This window comes from Chrysemys picta, chromosome 4 (genome assembly GCF_011386835.1).
Source record: "Chrysemys picta bellii isolate R12L10 chromosome 4, ASM1138683v2, whole genome shotgun sequence".
NCBI classification, from domain to species: domain Eukaryota; kingdom Metazoa; phylum Chordata; order Testudines; family Emydidae; genus Chrysemys; species Chrysemys picta.
The window spans coordinates 40,275,197-40,293,294 of NC_088794.1; the positions used below are offsets into that span (position 1 = coordinate 40,275,197).

An 18,098-nucleotide genomic window follows, 5' to 3' on the forward strand; every position below is an offset into this window, starting at 1 on the left:
CCAAGGTAAATAAATGGAACAACACTTGCAACGCCACCTAGCCAAGGCTCACTGGCTCTCTTCATAACAAAGTGTTAGTCTGTTACACAATTTTACTGTATTGGCACAAGGAAATAAATAGATAAAGCATAAAAAACATAGAATAAAGTCATGCCGGACCACGGATATTGCCGGACCACAGAGTGCCACACCTGAGAGGTTCAACCTGTACTGACCTGTCTTGAACCTTGTGAGATCTAATAGAATCACAACACAGGCTGTTATGGCTATAGATTGTATATAGACCATTACAGCCTCAAATAACATGTTTTTCATGTACTTTAGTAAAAATAGTCCTTGCTGCTTTTCTTCATTCCAAAGGACATTTGCATTCAGGCAATGGCTTTCTTCTTCGTTTCCTTTCTTCACTCTCTGTTCAGCCCTGTGCAGTCAAGTTAGAATGCAGGATTCGGCAGGACAAGCTAAGCTGAGAGCTTACTGAAGCTTGGACAGCATAAGTAATAGCAGAGGGAACAGAGAAAGTTACAAGCAGAGTAGATTGTTATTAGTATGGACCAACCAAGATCTAGGCCCCGTTGTACCCATTGTGTCTCCTAACTGTACGAGCTTACAGTCTACATAGACAGGACAGATGTAAGGTAGGAAAGGGGTAGAACAAACTAGCAGAGTGGACAAAGGGTACATCTACACTACAGGGGGGAGTCGATTTAAGATACGCAAATTCAGCTACGTGAATAGCGTAGCTGAATTCGACGTATCGCAGCCGACTTACCCCGCTGTGAGGACGGCAGCAAAATCGACTTCTGCGGCTTCCTGTCGACGACGCTTACTCCCACCTCCGCTGGTGGAGTAAGAGCGTCGATTCGGGGATCGATTGTCGCGTCCCGATGGGACGCGATAAATCGATCCCCAAGAGGTCGATTTCTACCCGCCGATTCAGGCGGGTAGTGTAGACCTAGCCATAGATAGTGTCAAATATCAAATTAGTGTCATGATTCTTTTCTTGAGTAGGTGGGTGCTTCATTGGGAGGGAATAAGCTCAATAGAAAGAAAGGGGGAGGGGACATTAAACCAAGTGGGGTAGGGAGGGGAGGAAGGAGTAAGTAGGAAGGGCAGGTGTGGAATGAGGCTCTGGGGCAGAAGAGACTGTGAGATGGGAGTGGGAAAGGGTTGGCGTGAACAGCCAGTCAGCATAGGGGAAAGAACATCCACACAAAACTGTAGAAAATATTATTAGTGTCCATAGGTCCCTGCTTAAGCTGCTTCTGCACCTGCTCTCACTGGCTTCAAAACACAAACGTCTCTTGTAAAGAAAAAAAGTGGCAAGGACAATTTTTACTACAGTATATGAAAGACATAAGTATGTTGGGATATAATGGCCTACACATAAGTGCTGGAACTAGAGGTGCTGGGGGTAGGGTTGCCAGGTGTCCAGTTTTCGACCGGAACGCCCAGTCAAAAAGGGATCCTGGCAGCTGCAGTCAGCACCGATAACCCAGCTCTGCAGCTCCCATTGGCTGGGAACCACAGCCAATGGGAGCTGTAGAGGCAGTGCCTGTGTATGGGGCAGTGCAGGGCCGCCTGGCCACGCCTCCACCTAGGAGCCAGAGAGAAATGCCAGCCGCTTCTGGGGAGCCACCTGAGGTAAGCGCCACCCGGAGCCTGCACCCCAAACCTCCTCCCATGCCCCAACGCCCTGCCCCAGTCCTAAGCCTCCTCCTGCACTCAAACTCCCTCCCAGAGCCTGCTCCTGCACCCCAACCCCCTGCCCCAGCCATGAGCCCCCTTCCGCACCCGAACTCCCTCCCAGAGCCCACACCCTGCTCCCGCACTCTGAATCCCTCAGCCCCAGCCTAGATCCTCCTCCTGCACCCCAAACCCCTCATCCCCAGCCCCACACCAGAGCCCACACCCCCAGTCGGAGCCCTCACCACCCTGCACCCAAACCCTTCATCCCAAGCCAGAGCCCTCCCCGCAACCTGAACCCCTCATTTCTGGCCCCAGCCCAGAGCCCGTACCCCTTCACACAACCTATCCCCCTGCTCCAGCCCAGTAAAAATGAGTGAGCGAGTGAGTGTGGGGGAGAGCGAGCGATGGGGGGGGGGATGGAGTGAGCAGAGGGCAGAGGCTTGGAGAAGGGGCGGGGGCAGGGCCTCGGGAAGGGGCGGGGTAGGGGGCAGGGCAAGGGTGTTCGGTTTTCTGCAACTGGAAAGTTGGCAACCCTACCTGGGTGTGCTGCCACAGCCCCTGGCTTGAAGTGGTTTCCATCACATACAGGGTTTACAGTTTGGTTCAATGGCTCTCAGCACCCCACTATTCAAATGGTTCCAGCATCCCGGGCCTACAGCCAGCACCACTTGTGCTTCACTCTCTGGCTGGCTCCTCCCTACATTGGACTTTGTTTAAATAGTGTATGCTGTATCCTGTTTAAATATTCACTTCTTACAAGTTTAGTACTGTCAGGATGAGTGTTTCACAGGAAAATTAATGTACAAAGACCAATCATCTCTCACTGAGCACCATCGCATCATTACAGCCTTAGACACTGAATCGACTGATCCTGTCATTTGTGTTGCCCTGAAGGCTGTATTTCAAAAGTTGAAACATATGGATTGCAAAAGCTGACAAGGGCCCAGTCCGCTCCAGCTGTAATCTATGACCTCCTTTGTACTATTAACACTGCAGTGAGCCTGCTTGAAAAGCTCACGCACAAGGGTGGGAATACCTCCAACTTTCAGATCAACTTCCTACTCCATGACACTCCACAAAAAAGCTCTTCAAAATAATATTTAAACTCACAAAAGCAAGGAAATCTGAATTAAAGCTCAAATTCCAGTCTGACGCCCCTGTAACGGCTATCATGTTGACTATAGCAGCTATAGTACTGAGCTAGATCTTCATCTGTTGTAAATTGGCATAGATCCACCGAAGTCAATGGAGCTATGCTGATTTATGGCAGCTGAGGATCTGGCTGAAGACATCTTAGTATTTCTCTGTAATCTATGACCTCCTTTGTACTATTAATTTTATGCAAATGGAATTAGCTTTATCAAAGCAAAACTGAGAGTGGACAGTTTCTCCCATAAACAACTTATATTGGGGATAAAATGGTAGAATATTACAGCATAAGGCCGTCACTGATAACAAGACAGTTTTGCTGAAGGAAATTCAGAAAAGACCGTATTGTTTACTAATATGCTGAAGGTCTTCTATTTTTCAAATCAACACCAAACGTGCAATATGAAGAGATGCAAATTACAAGTTTCCTAAGAAATTGAGGATAAATCCAAATAGAGGTGAATCTACTGTTGAAGAAAGTTTAGCTAACGATAGTGAAATCTTGATCATACAAAGCTGAACTACCTAATAAATGTATCTGAATGAATATGCCCCCTACGTACTACAAGTCCCTCACTTAACTGAAACCACATTTATCCAAATGAATGCCTATTCTGCATTTCAGACCCAACCCCACAAGGTGCTGAGCACCCTCAACTTCCGTTGACTTAAAGGCTCAGCATTTTGCAAGATCAGGACCTTCTTGCGGATAATCAAGATTTCATTCTACTGGTTTTAAATATGACACGCTCTAGTTTTTATTATGTTGACTGCACTGAAAACAATTTATCACTGTAAAGGCTCATGCAGTGAAAACTCCATTTGAGATTACACTCCTGTAATACACTCAACATGGGGCTACGTTCGGAAGAAGAAGCTAGTGTAAAATGTAGCAGCCCATTTATTAGGCAGCTCTTCACACAGAGAGCATATTAGACAGGTGCGCCAGGATGTGCTCTGGCTTTCAATTAGTTTCCTGGTGGAGTTTAAAGCAGTGATTTAGTCTTATAATGCCCTACATGGGTTAGGACGTGGTTACCTCAGAGAGCCTCTCTATTTCAGTGTGATATAGCCACAGCTGCAACCAAAGGAGGCTCTTGAACTAACTGCTTTCTATGTAAATGAAAGAGGATGGTGGCAAGGCAATTTTTGTCAGGGGTCCTCGACTCTGGAACTGACTCCGTGCCCTGTGCTCCAGCAGAACCCAGGTCTGTTGATCTTTAGAAGAGCATGCTGCAGGGTGTACCTATTGTCTGAGTGCAGCGGGTTGAGAATAAAGGTGGTCATATGATGGTGGGGGGGAGTTTGCTTAATTGGATTGTTTCCTGTTCTGGCACTTTTGGGGGGAGCAGTAATGGTGTTCCGGTACTTACACCACTATCACTTACCGGACATACCAGAAGTGCATTCCAGCACTTCTTGTATTAGGACTGGAGCACTGCTTGACAGTAATATAAATAATAATAATAGGCATCTTATTCTATTTTGTTTTCATTTATTTTACAGATTTGTAAAAGTAGTTGCGAGCCTGATCTCCAGAAGAGCTGAGCACAAAGCAAGGGGAGTAGCTCTGAAAACCAGGCTGCTAGCACCGTTTGGGAACAAAATCCAAACACTTAGATAAATGTGTTTGGAAAGAATATACTTTGGCTCAAGAGTGATATGTAAAAATGTACAATCCATCTGATTTGCTTCAGATGTCACCACAACCATCTGCAATTGCATGCAGGAAACTCACACTTCTCAGTTGGATAAGAAACGTATGATCATGAAAAGATTTTAATTCCACATTAAATAATACAATCCTTGGTATGCTCTTTTTGCTATTCAACTTCATCTCCATGCCTGCATGTGAAAAAATCTTGTACGCTGAGGCCCTCTGGGGTTTAAAGCTCAGTAACGCAAGGCTGAGACTTTTAGGGGAGAAAAAACATCATGTACAAACTTGTCTGACAAGCAGCCAATAAGAACAACGGGCTGGCACCAAATAAGGTTCACAGATGCTTCTTTTGGCATGCAATTGTGCAATATCTCTTAGCATACTATTTTCTACTGCTGCTGCCGTAACAAGGACACTGGCGCCATCTGCTTTTGCACTAGTACTCTGGCAGGATTAAACTATAATGAGGTGAAACCAAGATTGGAAAGCTTGGCACCTGCAAGTGCCTGATCCAAAGCCCACTGGAGTTAGTTCAGCGGTTTTCAAACTGTGGGTTGGGATCCCAAAGTGGGTCATGACCCCATTTTAACGGGGGCGTCAGGGCTGATATTAGACTTGCTGGGGTCCGGGGCTGAAGCCCAAGCTCCACTGCCCTGGGCCAAAACCAAAGTCTGAGGGCTTCAGCCCTGGGTGGTGGGGCTCAGATTACAGGCCCCCTGCCTGGGGCTGAAGCCCTCGGGTTTCTGCTTTGGCCCCCTGCCAGGGGTGGTGGGGCTCAGGCTTTGGCTTTGGCCCCCCATGCTGGGTGGTGGGACTCAGGCAGGTTCAGGCTTCAGTCCCCTCTCCTGGGGTCGTGTAGTAATTTTTCTTGTCAGAAGGGGGTTGCAATGCAATGAAGTTTGAGAACCCCTGGGCTAGTTGAAAGGATTGGATTTAGGATCAAGTCCTTAGTTTCTCTCTTCTTACTTTGCCTAGGTTTTAATGTTTACTCTCACTTATTTTACCTTTTTATTTATTTACTACAACCAAGGAAGGAGCAAGACAGAGCTGTAACACTTTGCATGACATACAGACAAGCAACCAGAATCAAACAGTGGCACAGCTTTTAACCTTATGATGCTGGAGGGAGTAGTGATTATGATGTCATTGTCAACTTAAGGGACTTATATTCATCTGGGTTTACAGCTGCATCAATAGTATCATTTTGTTCAAATTCAACTAATAGGATTTAGAGGTTAGTCAAATTGCTCATCACTGGATTCTGAGCCCAGATCAGAGGTATAGATTTGGAGGTTTGGTTCCAGCCAATCTCTAGTAGAGATCTTGTATCAGTATCAATCCATTGGTCCAACGGAATCATTTATTGAATTGAGAGACTACTGCCTCAGACCAGAAATTACTTACTTTTGGACACTGTTACTGAAAAGCTTGAGCAACTAAGTCAATGGGAGGTTTGGATGCAAAGAAACAGCCATCCTAGCCATGGAGGGAAATATTTATGGCTCTGTAGCCTCTCCCATATATACTGTTTTCAGTCCTTCTCCCACTGACCCCATCCCCATTTTTGGGCACTTTCCCCTTTATTCAATATCTTAACCTTGAGGGTTCCCCTTCCCTTTATTTTGTGGCATTTAAGCAATAGATGCTATTAAGAATAGGTACATATTTCAAGCATAGATACTTTTGTAATTATTTAGTGACATTTCAGTTTCCATTTTAATTTGTGAACTGTTTGTCCTCTCCGTTTCACTAGTTTGTGATTTTTGATACCGTTATTCTCATTTCTTGGTACACCTTTGAGCTAACCTGCCACGTCACTCCATTCTCCTGCCAATTGCCACCCTAATTACTCTTTTTCTGTTTATATTTTAATATGTCATTCTAAATACAGATTTTAGTTGCGTTTTAGTGCCCAAGAAATCAAGGGCTAGAGCCAAGCATAACAGGCAGGTATTGTGAAAACTCTCTGCCCACTTACTTGAATCTTGATTTGCAACACCCATGTTTATTCAAATCTCAGGCTTCTCTTGAGCATAGATCACCAGCTATGCTAATATCTAAGGTGATTTATGATCTTGAGAACTTACCATTGGACATTAGGATGATTTTGCTGGAATAAACATTCAATTTATTACACTAAGTATGCTGTATGAAATGGGGACAGAATAACTGATACAAAATACTATCTGAAAAAAAGCAAAATATTGAAGTTCCACACAGATCTATCTCTCTGAAATCTGATAACTGTAGCTGACCTGTAAATTAAGTCATCAGTCCTGTAAACACTTATACACGTGTTTAACTTGACATTAATGAGACTAGTCACGTAGCACATAAAAAGTGTGATTGGGGCCTATCACTGTAATAAATATAGCTGGTTCAAACTTTCATTGAAAACATTTTTTGGGCAAAACATTTGGTGAAAAAGAAGTCCATTTTTTTCAACCAGTTCCAGTTGTAAGTAGCTTCTCACTATAAAACTGTTTTTTGAAATTTCCTTTAACTTTGCCAAAATTAGAACTGGTTGACAAATCGTGGTAACATTTCATGGGGATATTTTTTCCCCCGAAACTTGTACTGAGATGCATAATTTTTTAAAACAATTAACTAGCTCTATAAACTAGTAGAAAAAATGTGAAATTTTCTTTGAAAAATGTCCAGTGGCTGTAGCCAAAATGAACCAATCTAACTGAAATTTCTCCTCTTCAGTTTTTTTTTTTTTTTTTTTTTTTGGTAATTATATTGTGGAAAGTTTGAGGGTAATTAGGCAATAGATCAGTCAGATCAGAAAGTTTGGAAAAAACAAAATCAGAAGAAAAATCTCCTACCTTTTTTATGCCAGGTCATAACAGGAAATCAGGCTTAGAAACTCTGGAGTTGGTATACTGTGTTGTCCTCCATGAGTTGAATCACTATTTTGGGAAAGTCTGATGAGTTTATTGTGGAATTATTCTTTACATTGTGGTCAAACATATGAGAAGTTCATGGGACTACTAGACAAAATGTCGGAAGTGACTTCCTTAAATGATGTACTGGAGCTGGCTGAAGATACAGGGTTGTAGTTATCCACAGCAGCAAGTTTCCAGTCCCTTGTGTCACACTACTGCCAGAGAAGAGACTGGGTGATGCCAGGCTACAAGATGATGTGTAAATGTGCTCAAATTTCTGAAATAATTTTTATTTTATGGAAATGATATCCATCCCTCAGGCATTGCCTGGGAATGTTTACATGTCACTCATCAGTGGCCCATGAAATGTCTATACCACACAACCTGATGGCACACAGACACATTATTTTAACCACCACTAGTGTAGACAATGTTGGCGGGGATGTCATTCTATTATAATGCACAAGAAAAAGTAGCAACTGGGTACTGAGCGTCACAAAAATGCAGGGCTCTAAAGAATCATAGTACTTGTATCCAAGACTGGCCTTTGTTATCCTGTTAGATCTAGGAAAAGATCAGTTTCCTGCTAGGGTGACCAGATGTCCCGACTTTATTGGGACAGTCCCAATATTCGGGGCTTTGTCTTATATAGGCGGCTATAGCTCCCCACCCCCTGTCCCAATTTTTCACACTTGCTATCTGGTTACCCTAGTTCCTGCACTCATTCCCAGGATTACAGTCAGCAGAATTAAGAGAGTGTATGGGACCAAATGTAATTATCAAATGCAAAAAAGACTAAACTAAGCAAACACAGAAGTCCCAGACTAATAGCCTCACTCCCCTAGGACAAACCAAACACCCTTGCCCCACCCCCTGCCCTGCCCCTTCCCTGAGGCCATGCCCCTTCCCTGCCCCTTCTCTGAGGCCCCGCCCTGCTCAAACCATCCCCCCTCCCTCTGTTACTCACTCTCCCCTACCCTCACTCACTTTCACCAGGCTGGGACAGGGGGTTGGGGTGCGGGCTCTGGGCTGGGGCCGAGGGGTTTGGAGTGTGGGAGGGGCTCCGGCCTGAGCTTGGGGCAGGGGGTTGGGGTGCAGGAGGGGTTTCAGGGTGCTGGCTCTGGGAGGGAGTTTAGGTGCAGGAGGGGGCTTAGGCCTGGGGCATGAGGTTGGGGTGCAGGGTGCTGGCTCCAGGAGAGGGCTCAGGCAGCGGGTTGGGGTGCAGGGTGTGGGCTCTGGGAGGGGGTGGGGCAGGGGGTTTGGGTACAGGAGGGGGTGCAAGGTGCAGGCTCTGGGAGGGGGTTGGGGTGTGGGAGGGGCTCAGGGCTGGGGCCAGGGGTTGGGGTGCAGGAAGGGGTGTGGGCTCTGGGAGGGAGTTTGGGTGCGGGGGGGCTCAGGGCTGGGGCAGGGGGTTGGGGTGCGTGTCCAGGAGCGGCACGAGGTCAGGGCAGGCAGGGAGCCTGCCTTAGCCCCGCTGTGCTGCCGGACTGTTAGCAGCCGATCTCCCGGTTTGGCTGCAGGAGGATTGGCAACCCTAGACGAGACTGAGATCGACTGTCAGGCGCTCCACAATCGATCAGTCAATCACGATCTACCGGCTGGTGACCACTGCACAGGAATCTGAGTCATAACCAAGCCAGGAGACCTATCCAGAAAGGGAGGGCAGGGGCATGACAAATGAGGAAATGAGCCGGGAAGTTCTAGTGAAAGAGACACTGGTTGATTTCTGTAGGAAGAGGACCAGGAGAAAACAGCATAATAAATTCTGAGGGAAGACAGAATGTTGAAGATAAGTGATCCACTGTATCAAAGCCACTGGTGAAGTCAAGGAAGGAGCACAGGCCCTGAAACTTGGCTGAGAAGGTTGTTGTGGACTTTAGTGGAATGAAGGGGCTAGAACCCGGTGTGGAGGGGACCTAGGAGTAAGTCAAAGGAAAGGATGTTGATGCAGCACTTGTAGCCAGACTTCCACTGAGATTAGAAGTAAAGGGGAGGAGAGAGATGGATGAGGTGAGGGGGTGTTTTTTAGGATGCAGGAATAAATGCCTGTTTATACATACAGGGAAAGCAGAAAGAGGACAGAGAGAGTTTCAAGGTGAGGGAATTGTGAGGGGAAAGTGGAGGAACTGGAAGTGGAGAATAAATGACTAACCTCAGGTCATCTATTCTCCACTTCCAATTCCTCCACTTTCCCCTTTGACCCACTCTTCTTCTGTTGTTCACCTTCCTTGCCCCTGCCCTCACAATTCCCTTGCCTTGAAACTCTCTCTGTCCTCTTACTGCTTTCCCTATGTGTACAAACAGAAATTTATTCCCCCATCCTAAAAAACACCCCCTCACCCTGGTGACTGAAAAGAAGGGATGTGGGAAAGGAAGGGATGAGAAGTGGAGGAACGTCCAATCTTGCCAATCTTCCTGCAGTCAACAGGAATCTGGGTGGAGAGGGTGAGTGATGGAGAGTTTAAGGAGGAAGTGAAAACTGGCAGCCAAGTGTTGGGGTTTTGAGGTAGGAGAAATAGGACTGTTGGGTGAGAAAGATGACAGAACTGGAGGAGAAGAGGGCAATCTTATACACAAAAAATCTCCTAGGTCTCCATTTTGTTTTGAGGCAATCAGGCCAGAGGAATTGGATCTGAGGTGTAAGCCAGGGCTGGGATCTGGTAGGAACACATGAGTTGAGAGTGGAAGAGATGGTAGAGTTAAGGGTATTGATGAGACTCAATATTACCTCTCATTTGTTCTTCTCAGTGGTTTGTGTTGTCTTTTGGGGTTTTGTCAATGATTTGAGGAACATTTGAGTTTGGGTTGAGATGTTTACTCTGTTGTTCTGTAGCTGAGCATTGCTCAGACCTGCTGCTATGTGGGAATGGAATGTGTTATCAGGTTTTCCATTTTTGGTACACAGAGTGCCTGCTGCTTTAGTTGACACAGCACCAGAAGCTGAGTGCCCTTTTTCATATCTTGATAGCCAAAAAGAAATTGCCTTACAGTCTTCATGAGAGTTCCTAATTTTTGCAGAACTGCAAATATAGGATTTGTGTTGGGATTTTGTCCCATTCATGAAATTTGCAGTTAGAGTTTGGCTACAGATTTTGCTCCTGTATAGAATTCTGAGTAATGTTAGGCTACCAAGTATTTTAGGAGTCAAATTTATGTGTGTACAGGGGAGGAAGGAGAGGGCACACACAGCCCACCACACTCTTTCCTGAAGTGTATGTTTGCCCTTTTGAAGTTTTGTGATGCAGTATTGCCCACTCCAAGCATTCAAAAAGCATAAATCTGCCCCCCTCCCATCATGAGATCATCTTAAAATTATGAGATTTTTAAAAAATAACAAAAATTGGGTTCTTTTCATTAACCATCTGGCTTTTGAGTCTTTTGGGGTCACGTTTTCTCTGCAACCAGAGGAGGTAAAAATTACTTTTTAAAAAATGAAAACTGAGAATCCATTACAATCACGATTCCAGGAACTGATGCTTCAAGAAAAACAACAAGTATCACAGAAGTCTCCATGAAACTGCAAGTTAGCAAGACTGGTGATGCCAGGTTGAGAAGGGAGTAGTTTGCAACATGTTCTAGAACTTGTACCTGGAATTTAACATTTTAATTAGTTTAGGAATATTTGGGGCTTGTTGTGCAGCTCTGAATCCCACCACTATCCCAGACTGCATCAGAGAGGGTATAGAGGCCTGATTCTCTCCTCCCTGCATTTTTTTGGGGGGGGAAGGGTGGGGAGCAGGTACCACTGATTCCCCAATTCCCTGCATCCTGGGCAAGGGAGTGTAGCTCTGATTCCCCTCCCTTGCAGCCTAAGGGCAGGGGTTGGGGAGGTGAAAGGATTGTTTAGCTGATTCCCACCAACTTGTACCCCGGTGGCAACCCTGATTCCCGCACCCTTCCCGCTCCTTGGGGGCGGAGCCAGAGCTCTGACCCCACCCTGGGGACTGGCTGGAGCCCCGGCCTGACCCCGTCCCCTCCCTGCACCGTGGGGGCGGGGCCTAAAGCCCTGATTCCGTCTCCCTGCCGCTGGGAAGAGGTGGAGCCAATAGAACCCGAGTCACGTGTTGTTGATGACACGTGTCCCAGGCACGGGGGGAATGTGACGTTAGCCAGGAAGTGACGCATGAAGGTGGTGACGTGTACGAGGTCATATAAGACGTTGGTTCGGCGCAGTCCTCGGCTGTGGGGGGGGCCGGAAGCGGTCAGGGGGGAGTTGCAGCTGGAGTGAAGCCTTCTCAGCTGGGCGGTCTGGGGCCCGTCTCGCCGCCGGCCCATCGCCTCCCGGAGCCGCAGAGCGGAGCCAGCCCCGGGCAGACATGGATTTCCGGGAGATCCTGATGGTGGCGTCTGAGCAACAGGGGCTGAGCGCGGTGTCGGTGAGAGCCCGGGGGGGGGCGGGCGCTGGTGAAGGGGTGGGGGGCGCTGAGGAGGAAAAGGCCGAGGGGGGCTTTCGTGAGAGCTGGGGACCTGAGCTGGTAGATGGGGCGAGTCGGGGAGGGGGGTGCGGGGGGCCACGGGCTGGGCTGGGGCGGGCCGGGCCGGGTCACTGCAGCCAGGAGTCCGTTGTCAATTCCCTGGAGCAGCGCGGCGGGGACCTTTCCAGCCGCGGCTCTCAGCGCTGTGGGAGCGGAGTGGGCTTGTCCTCGGCCTGCTCCGTCCAGCGGCCCGAAATGAGACGCGTATTCCGGTGAAATGTTTGCAGGGAGCTGCAGTTACGGGGGTCCAGGTGGGATCCTCCTTTTCGCTTGCGTTTAAAATACAGTTGACGTTTGTTTCCCGTGTGGGACTAAGAGGCAGAAAGAAAGACCGTCCGGGAGCAGCGCACTTCCTAAGCAGCCCCGTAGATCTTTTCTAGCTTTGATCGCTGTGAAATGAAGGAGGCAGCTGTGGCAGGTGGAAGACTGCAGTGTGCTGGGATTAATTTCTTTTTTTCTATGTAAAACATTTAAAACAAACTTAACGTCCGTCTTTGTTCGCTTTTACAACAAACGGAATAAAATCAGTTTTATGTGGAATTAATGTAGATTTGTGTATAAAATGAGCCAATTAATTGGTACGTGTGAAATCTGAAAGCGGGTAGGGGCAAGTGGCCTGGTGGTAGTACTGTGTTAGGTGGTCTGGATTCCCTGCTCCTGTCTCTGCTACCCTTGACTGGCAAGGGCTGAAATTACTTCTAACACAGTGTACCTGTTTGGGGGGGCGAAGGGGGGCAAGGAACTTTTCTCATTTTTCAGCAGTGATCACTCCAGCTAGCTAAGGAAATTTACTGTTGCTAAATACTGTCGTGGTCTTGTCCATTCTTCAGTCAGAGCTTTGAGGTTCTCTTTCCCTGGTAACATTTGATATCTTCACTTATCTTGGTGTAGATCTTGGGGTAGGGTGGAGGCATTTGTTTTTGGTATTCGTGATGAATCAGCAATTGCAAGAAAAACAGAACCTTTAACTTTTGTCTTGACAGGTAATTCATTTGCCTGTATGTTGTATTCTATCCCTAACACTTGATCTGTTTCTGTCTTGTAGTAGTTGGGTGTCATGCACCTTTAAAATTACATGTCTACTCAGTTTTCTCCTGCAGTTTTAATGGAGTACTTGTATTTGCTTTCCATCCTAAATAGTTGCATGTTGTTACTATGCATTGTTGAAATGGCTCTCATGTTCCATATCAGAGGTTTTATACTATTCAAGGGCCCAGTCCTTCTCCTGTTGCTTTGAATGGGTGTTTAGCCATAGCCGTTGTCTTCAAAGAAAGCCAGATCAGCAGGATTTACTTGCATGATTAACTTAATTGCAGAGTGAAAAAATGCATTTCAGGTGTACAGGAGTTGAGGCTTCCTTGTCTCCCTGCACTGATATAAGTGAAATTAGTGCAACTTCTGCTTGTAGGCAAGGCCATCTGTGTAGTGTGGAGAGCCTTAGGAAGGGTTGCTGTTCTCAGTGAGGTGTGCAGCGGGAACTCTGCTGTGTGGTCTTTTAGGTGCAGTTGCTAAGGTATAGGAGAGGCTATTTCTTGTGGACTTCTGAAGATAGACATCTAAGGCACCCCTACCTGCTGTTGACTTCAAATGTAAGGGACAATGTGGTTTAGTGGGGTCTAGCAGAATAATTCCAGATTATAGAATTTACACATGCTATTGTCAGTTCTTTGCAAACCAGCAGGACAGTTAAGAACATTTTGTTTTATTTTTTTCTTTTAGAAAAACGTAAGAAATTATGTGACATGAAGTTGTACAACTAAGGATTCTCACTATGCACTATGGAAAATAAATTAAGTTATGGTTTCATATGCTAGGTAATGCTCCCCCGTCTGTGTATTCTCTGCAATATCATCTTTAATGATCACATGCACTGTATGCAATTTAATACATTTTTCTATAACCTTAGATACACAGTAATACAAGATGTTGTTTGTGTACGTCTGAGTTTATGAAAGCCATTTGTATGAAAGGTATACAATAAACCATACTTTTGCATCATACATCATGTTAAATGTACCATACAGAGGAATTAGGAAAACTTCCTGGCATATAAACGCCACAAATTCACAGCTAGATTAGCGTGTTTCTTAACTGACTTATTCCCTGAATTTTACTCAAGCAAGGTTTATTTACTATAAATAAGTTTTTAGTACTTGAGTGTTAATGAAGACAATATGTTCCACTTCATGACAATGGAAAAAAAACAGGATGCTGTGGATATTCATCTGATTTGTAGAAAAGTATATTTGTATTTTTTAGAACTAGTATGCGCTCTTTAAGTTAGACTGTATTGTAGAGCATGCTCATTAGGGTCATAGATAAAGTGTGCAACTTCACTGTAGCCTTTTCCTGACTTCTGCTGCTTTAACCTTAATGTTCTTGCAACATAGTATTTTGGGTGGAATAAAGTCATTGGCAATGAGATTTTTAAAACTGGAAAACCAAAGCAGGTTGCTCAACGTTATCACAGAGAGTGCAGAAAGGCTGGGTATTTGAGAAGTTCTATTTAAGGGCACTGGAAAGCTTGCTCTGCAGTCTTTCCCATCTATGTATCATTCATTGGCTTCAAGACTTGGGGGCGCTGGGGTGGAGCTGGGGATGAGGGACTTGGGGTACAAGAGGGGGATCTGGGCTGGGATTGAGGGGTTCGGAGGGCAGGAGGAGGATCAGGGCTGTGGCAGGGGATTGGGGCATGGGGGGTGGCGGGGCTCAGGGGTGCAGGCTCCACGTGACGCTTACCGCAAGCAGCTCCTGGAAGCATGTTCCTCCTCCTGCTCCGAGGCTTGGCCAGGCAGCTCTGTGCGTTGCCCCATCTGCAGGCGCCACCCCTGCAGCTCCCATTGGCCGGGAACTGCGGCCAATGGGAGCTGCAGGGGCGGTGCCTGCAGACGGGGTGGTGCGCAGAGCCACCTGGCCAAGCCTCCATGTACTACGTAGGAGCCGGAGGGGGGGATCTTGCCGGCTGCCTCCTGGGAGCCGTGCGGAGCAGAGCAAATCCCTGACCCCACTCCCCGGCGGGAGCTCAGGGCCGGATTAAATGGTCTGACAGGCTGGATGTGGCCCGCAGGCCAAGTTTGCCCACCCCTGATCTAGAGCCTCTGAATCCCAGACTTTTGAACTCCAGGCAACAATTCAGAGAGGAGTGGCTGTAATTGAGTCTAGCATAGAGACAGCTTGGCCCCAATCTGGACCATAAATGGTTATTTTAAGGGGAGCAATTAAGGTGGAGTGGGAATGGTGAGGTTGGGCGGGCAGCCTGCCTTGGAACTGGAACAAAAACACTACTTTCAAGTTCATCAGCCAGAACATTTGATGAGTCATTCAACATCCTTTTCTGGGTGCATAACTGGTGTTGGTTCTACCTATATGTTTGAATTTAAATATGCTTTTAGTAGAAAAGGTTTATAATTGCTTCATCCTATTAAGTCTCTAAGGAGTTGCCCTTTGCTAGAAGCCAAAGTGGTGTTCTCCATCATTTATTTATATAAAAGGTTATCTGTGTGAAAGTTCACTACATTTGTCATTATCAAAAGAAATTTTTTTTTTCAAAAGAAATTAAGCGCTTTTGTCAATAATGTTTAGTTAAAAACAGTGATAGTATAACAAATTACAACTCCTGTTTGCCAACTGATGCTGCTACATGACTGGAGATTAGGTGGTCATCAAAAGCTTCAGTGGCACAATAAGATTGCCAAAGACAGTCATACTGAACTAGGGTGACCAGATGACAAAGATGAAATATTGGGGGGGGGGGGGCCGGAACCAAAAAAAAAAAAAGCTGGAGCGGAGGCCCCCCCCTCCCCCGCCGCCCCCCCCACTAGGTGGCAGTGGCACAGACCCGTCTCCACCCAACTCTTGGCTCTGACCCCCAATACCCCCCAGCTTCTCGCTCCCGGGCCCAGCCTGGGCTCTGAGCTGTGCAGCCGAGCCGCGCTCCGGGCCCCTCCTGCAGCTCCCGGGCTCCGTTGCCCCAGCCCCGCAGCAGAGGCTGCTCCGTTCCGCCCCGCCTGGGACACTCGCCCCCGCAGCCCCTGGTAGCTCCTCTCCGGCCATGGGGAGCTCGGGGACCCACCTGGACAGGGGGCGAACCAGGCAGCCGGCCCGGCCCCTCCTGGCAGGAGCGTGTCCGCCCCACACGTGTCTCCACCCACCCGGGCCCTGCCAGCTCCGTGCTGCTCCCAGAACCACTGCGCTGCCCCAGGGGCTGCAGGGCTGGAACAGCTTCTGTGCTGTGCTCCCGGCCATGGCCCGTGTGCAAACCTGGGAGGGAGGAGGAATGCTGCGTGCTTGGTAAAGAGGCGGGGCCAGGGCGGGGATTTGGGGAGGGATCCAATGGGGGAAAGATGGGGCGGGGGGGGCAAGAGCCCATCCAGGCTCCGCCTGAGTGCCGGAGCGGAGGGCAAAATTGTTCTTGTCCCATGTCCCGACCAAACATCAGTCGGGACACGATACAAACAAGCAAATATCGGGACAGTCCCGATAAAATCGGGACGTTTGGTCACCCTAGACTGAACATCCAGCCAGACTGTCTTAAGGACTTAGCTAGAGAGCAATTGGAGTGGTACTTGAGCTGCAAGCAGGCTGTCCCCCTTTGGAATTTGCATGCATGATGATGATGGTGAATGATAGTATTGCATCATGTCCCAGTAAAATCGTATACCTGTTCATCTCCCCATAGAAAACCAAGTTCAGAAATAATAAAAAGTGTTATAAGTCGTGGTTTAATTCAGAGAGTATTCCCAGTACAAGGTAAGAAGGGGAATGTTGGCTTTTTTAAAGAAAACTCCTTGTAAAGTTATCAGTAAATACACCATGAGTATATACATCTGGGTAGTGAGCTTATTAGGCAGATGTTGCCAAAGGTTTCCATAGCAGCTGCAGAAAAGTGATATGCCCCTTGTGGTGCAGCTGCAAGCACATTTTTACCAGTGTGTTGTAGATGATATGCTGTGCAGTGGTTTCAGTATTATATATTCAGTATTCAGCTCCAGCACAGGTTTCTAGTGTGAGCTTGGGCAGGTCACTTAGGCCCAGATCCTCGAAAGTATTTAGGTGCTTAACTTCCATTGGCACTGTTTTTAACTAAATTTAGGAACCTAAATACCTTTCAGGATTTGAGCATTAGTACCTTGATCATGTACCGTATTAATCAATGAGAGTTTTACCATTGACTTCAATGGGTGCAGGATTAAACTCTTGTCTCCATTTCCCCATTTGTGATAAGTGGAGACTTCTCTACTTCACAGGAGTGTTCTTTGGCTTAATGGAGATAAAGTACTTTGAGATATTTGGATGGAAAATACTATAAAAGTGCAAAATATTGTACATGCAAAATAAAATTACAAACATTTTAACACACCCTTTGAGAATCGTTACAACCAAAATCACCCCTTTATCTAGTTCTGTTCTCTGACTGCTGCGAGGAACCTCTCATCATTAACTGAAATGCTTAGGTTTTCAACCTTTTTTCATTTGCAGACCCCTAAAAAATTTCAAATGTAGATGTGGACCCCTTTGAAATCTTAGACTTAGTCTGTGGAGCCCCCAGGTTGAAAACCATTGTTCTATGGTAATGAAAACCTTTCACGGACCCCTTAGACATAGTCTTCAGACCCCAGATTGAAATCCACTGACAAGGGAGATCTCTTCTACTTCTGGTGAAGGGCCAATCCTTATTATAGAGAATTTATAAAACACAGCAATTAGAAACCTGAAAGAGAATAGGACTTAAATCTCATGGAGGTCACTCAAAACTGAAACAACTTTCCTCCAGACCTGCACTGATTGAAGAGGTTATTTTATGGTAAACCACACTTAGATATGTGGTAAGTGAGTAAACTGAACCATGTGGACTAATGCTGATGGATTTAAATGGCTGCAGTGCAAGTTGAATGCTGAAGAAGTAGCCTCCAGCAAAATTTGCAGACACATGGATGTTAGTAACATGGTTTATATTGCATCATTATAAAAGCCCCTTCCCTATAAAATTTCTTTCTATGGCTGAGAAGTAGCACCAGTGCACAAACAGCTATGAACAGGTCAAGCCAACAGAGCTTATAACCCAAAGTGTATACTTGAAAAAGGTTACGAGCAGCTGAAGACTCAAAAGACCTACTGGTGCTCATTGGAATGTGTATTACCTCCTCTCATGGGCAGTGGAAACTTTGGGCATGTTATTTCTGCATATGAAATACGAAGATGGGACATGATGTAGAGTAAAAACATGACACGCCTACC

At 46.5% G+C, this 18,098-nt stretch overlaps 1 protein-coding gene across 1 annotated transcript in view; it reads left to right on the forward strand.

The window, feature by feature from the left end:
* Positions 1-11,509: 11,509 nt before the first annotated feature.
* Positions 11,510-18,098, forward strand: part of SPTY2D1 (SPT2 chromatin protein domain containing 1) — a 28,408-nt gene continuing 21,819 nt past the window's right edge. Inside the window, exon 1 of the mRNA XM_065592075.1 lies at positions 11,510-11,762. Coding sequence (XP_065448147.1) covers positions 11,703-11,762 — 60 coding nt within the window. The 5' untranslated portion in view covers positions 11,510-11,702. The remainder of the gene's footprint in view (positions 11,763-18,098) is intronic.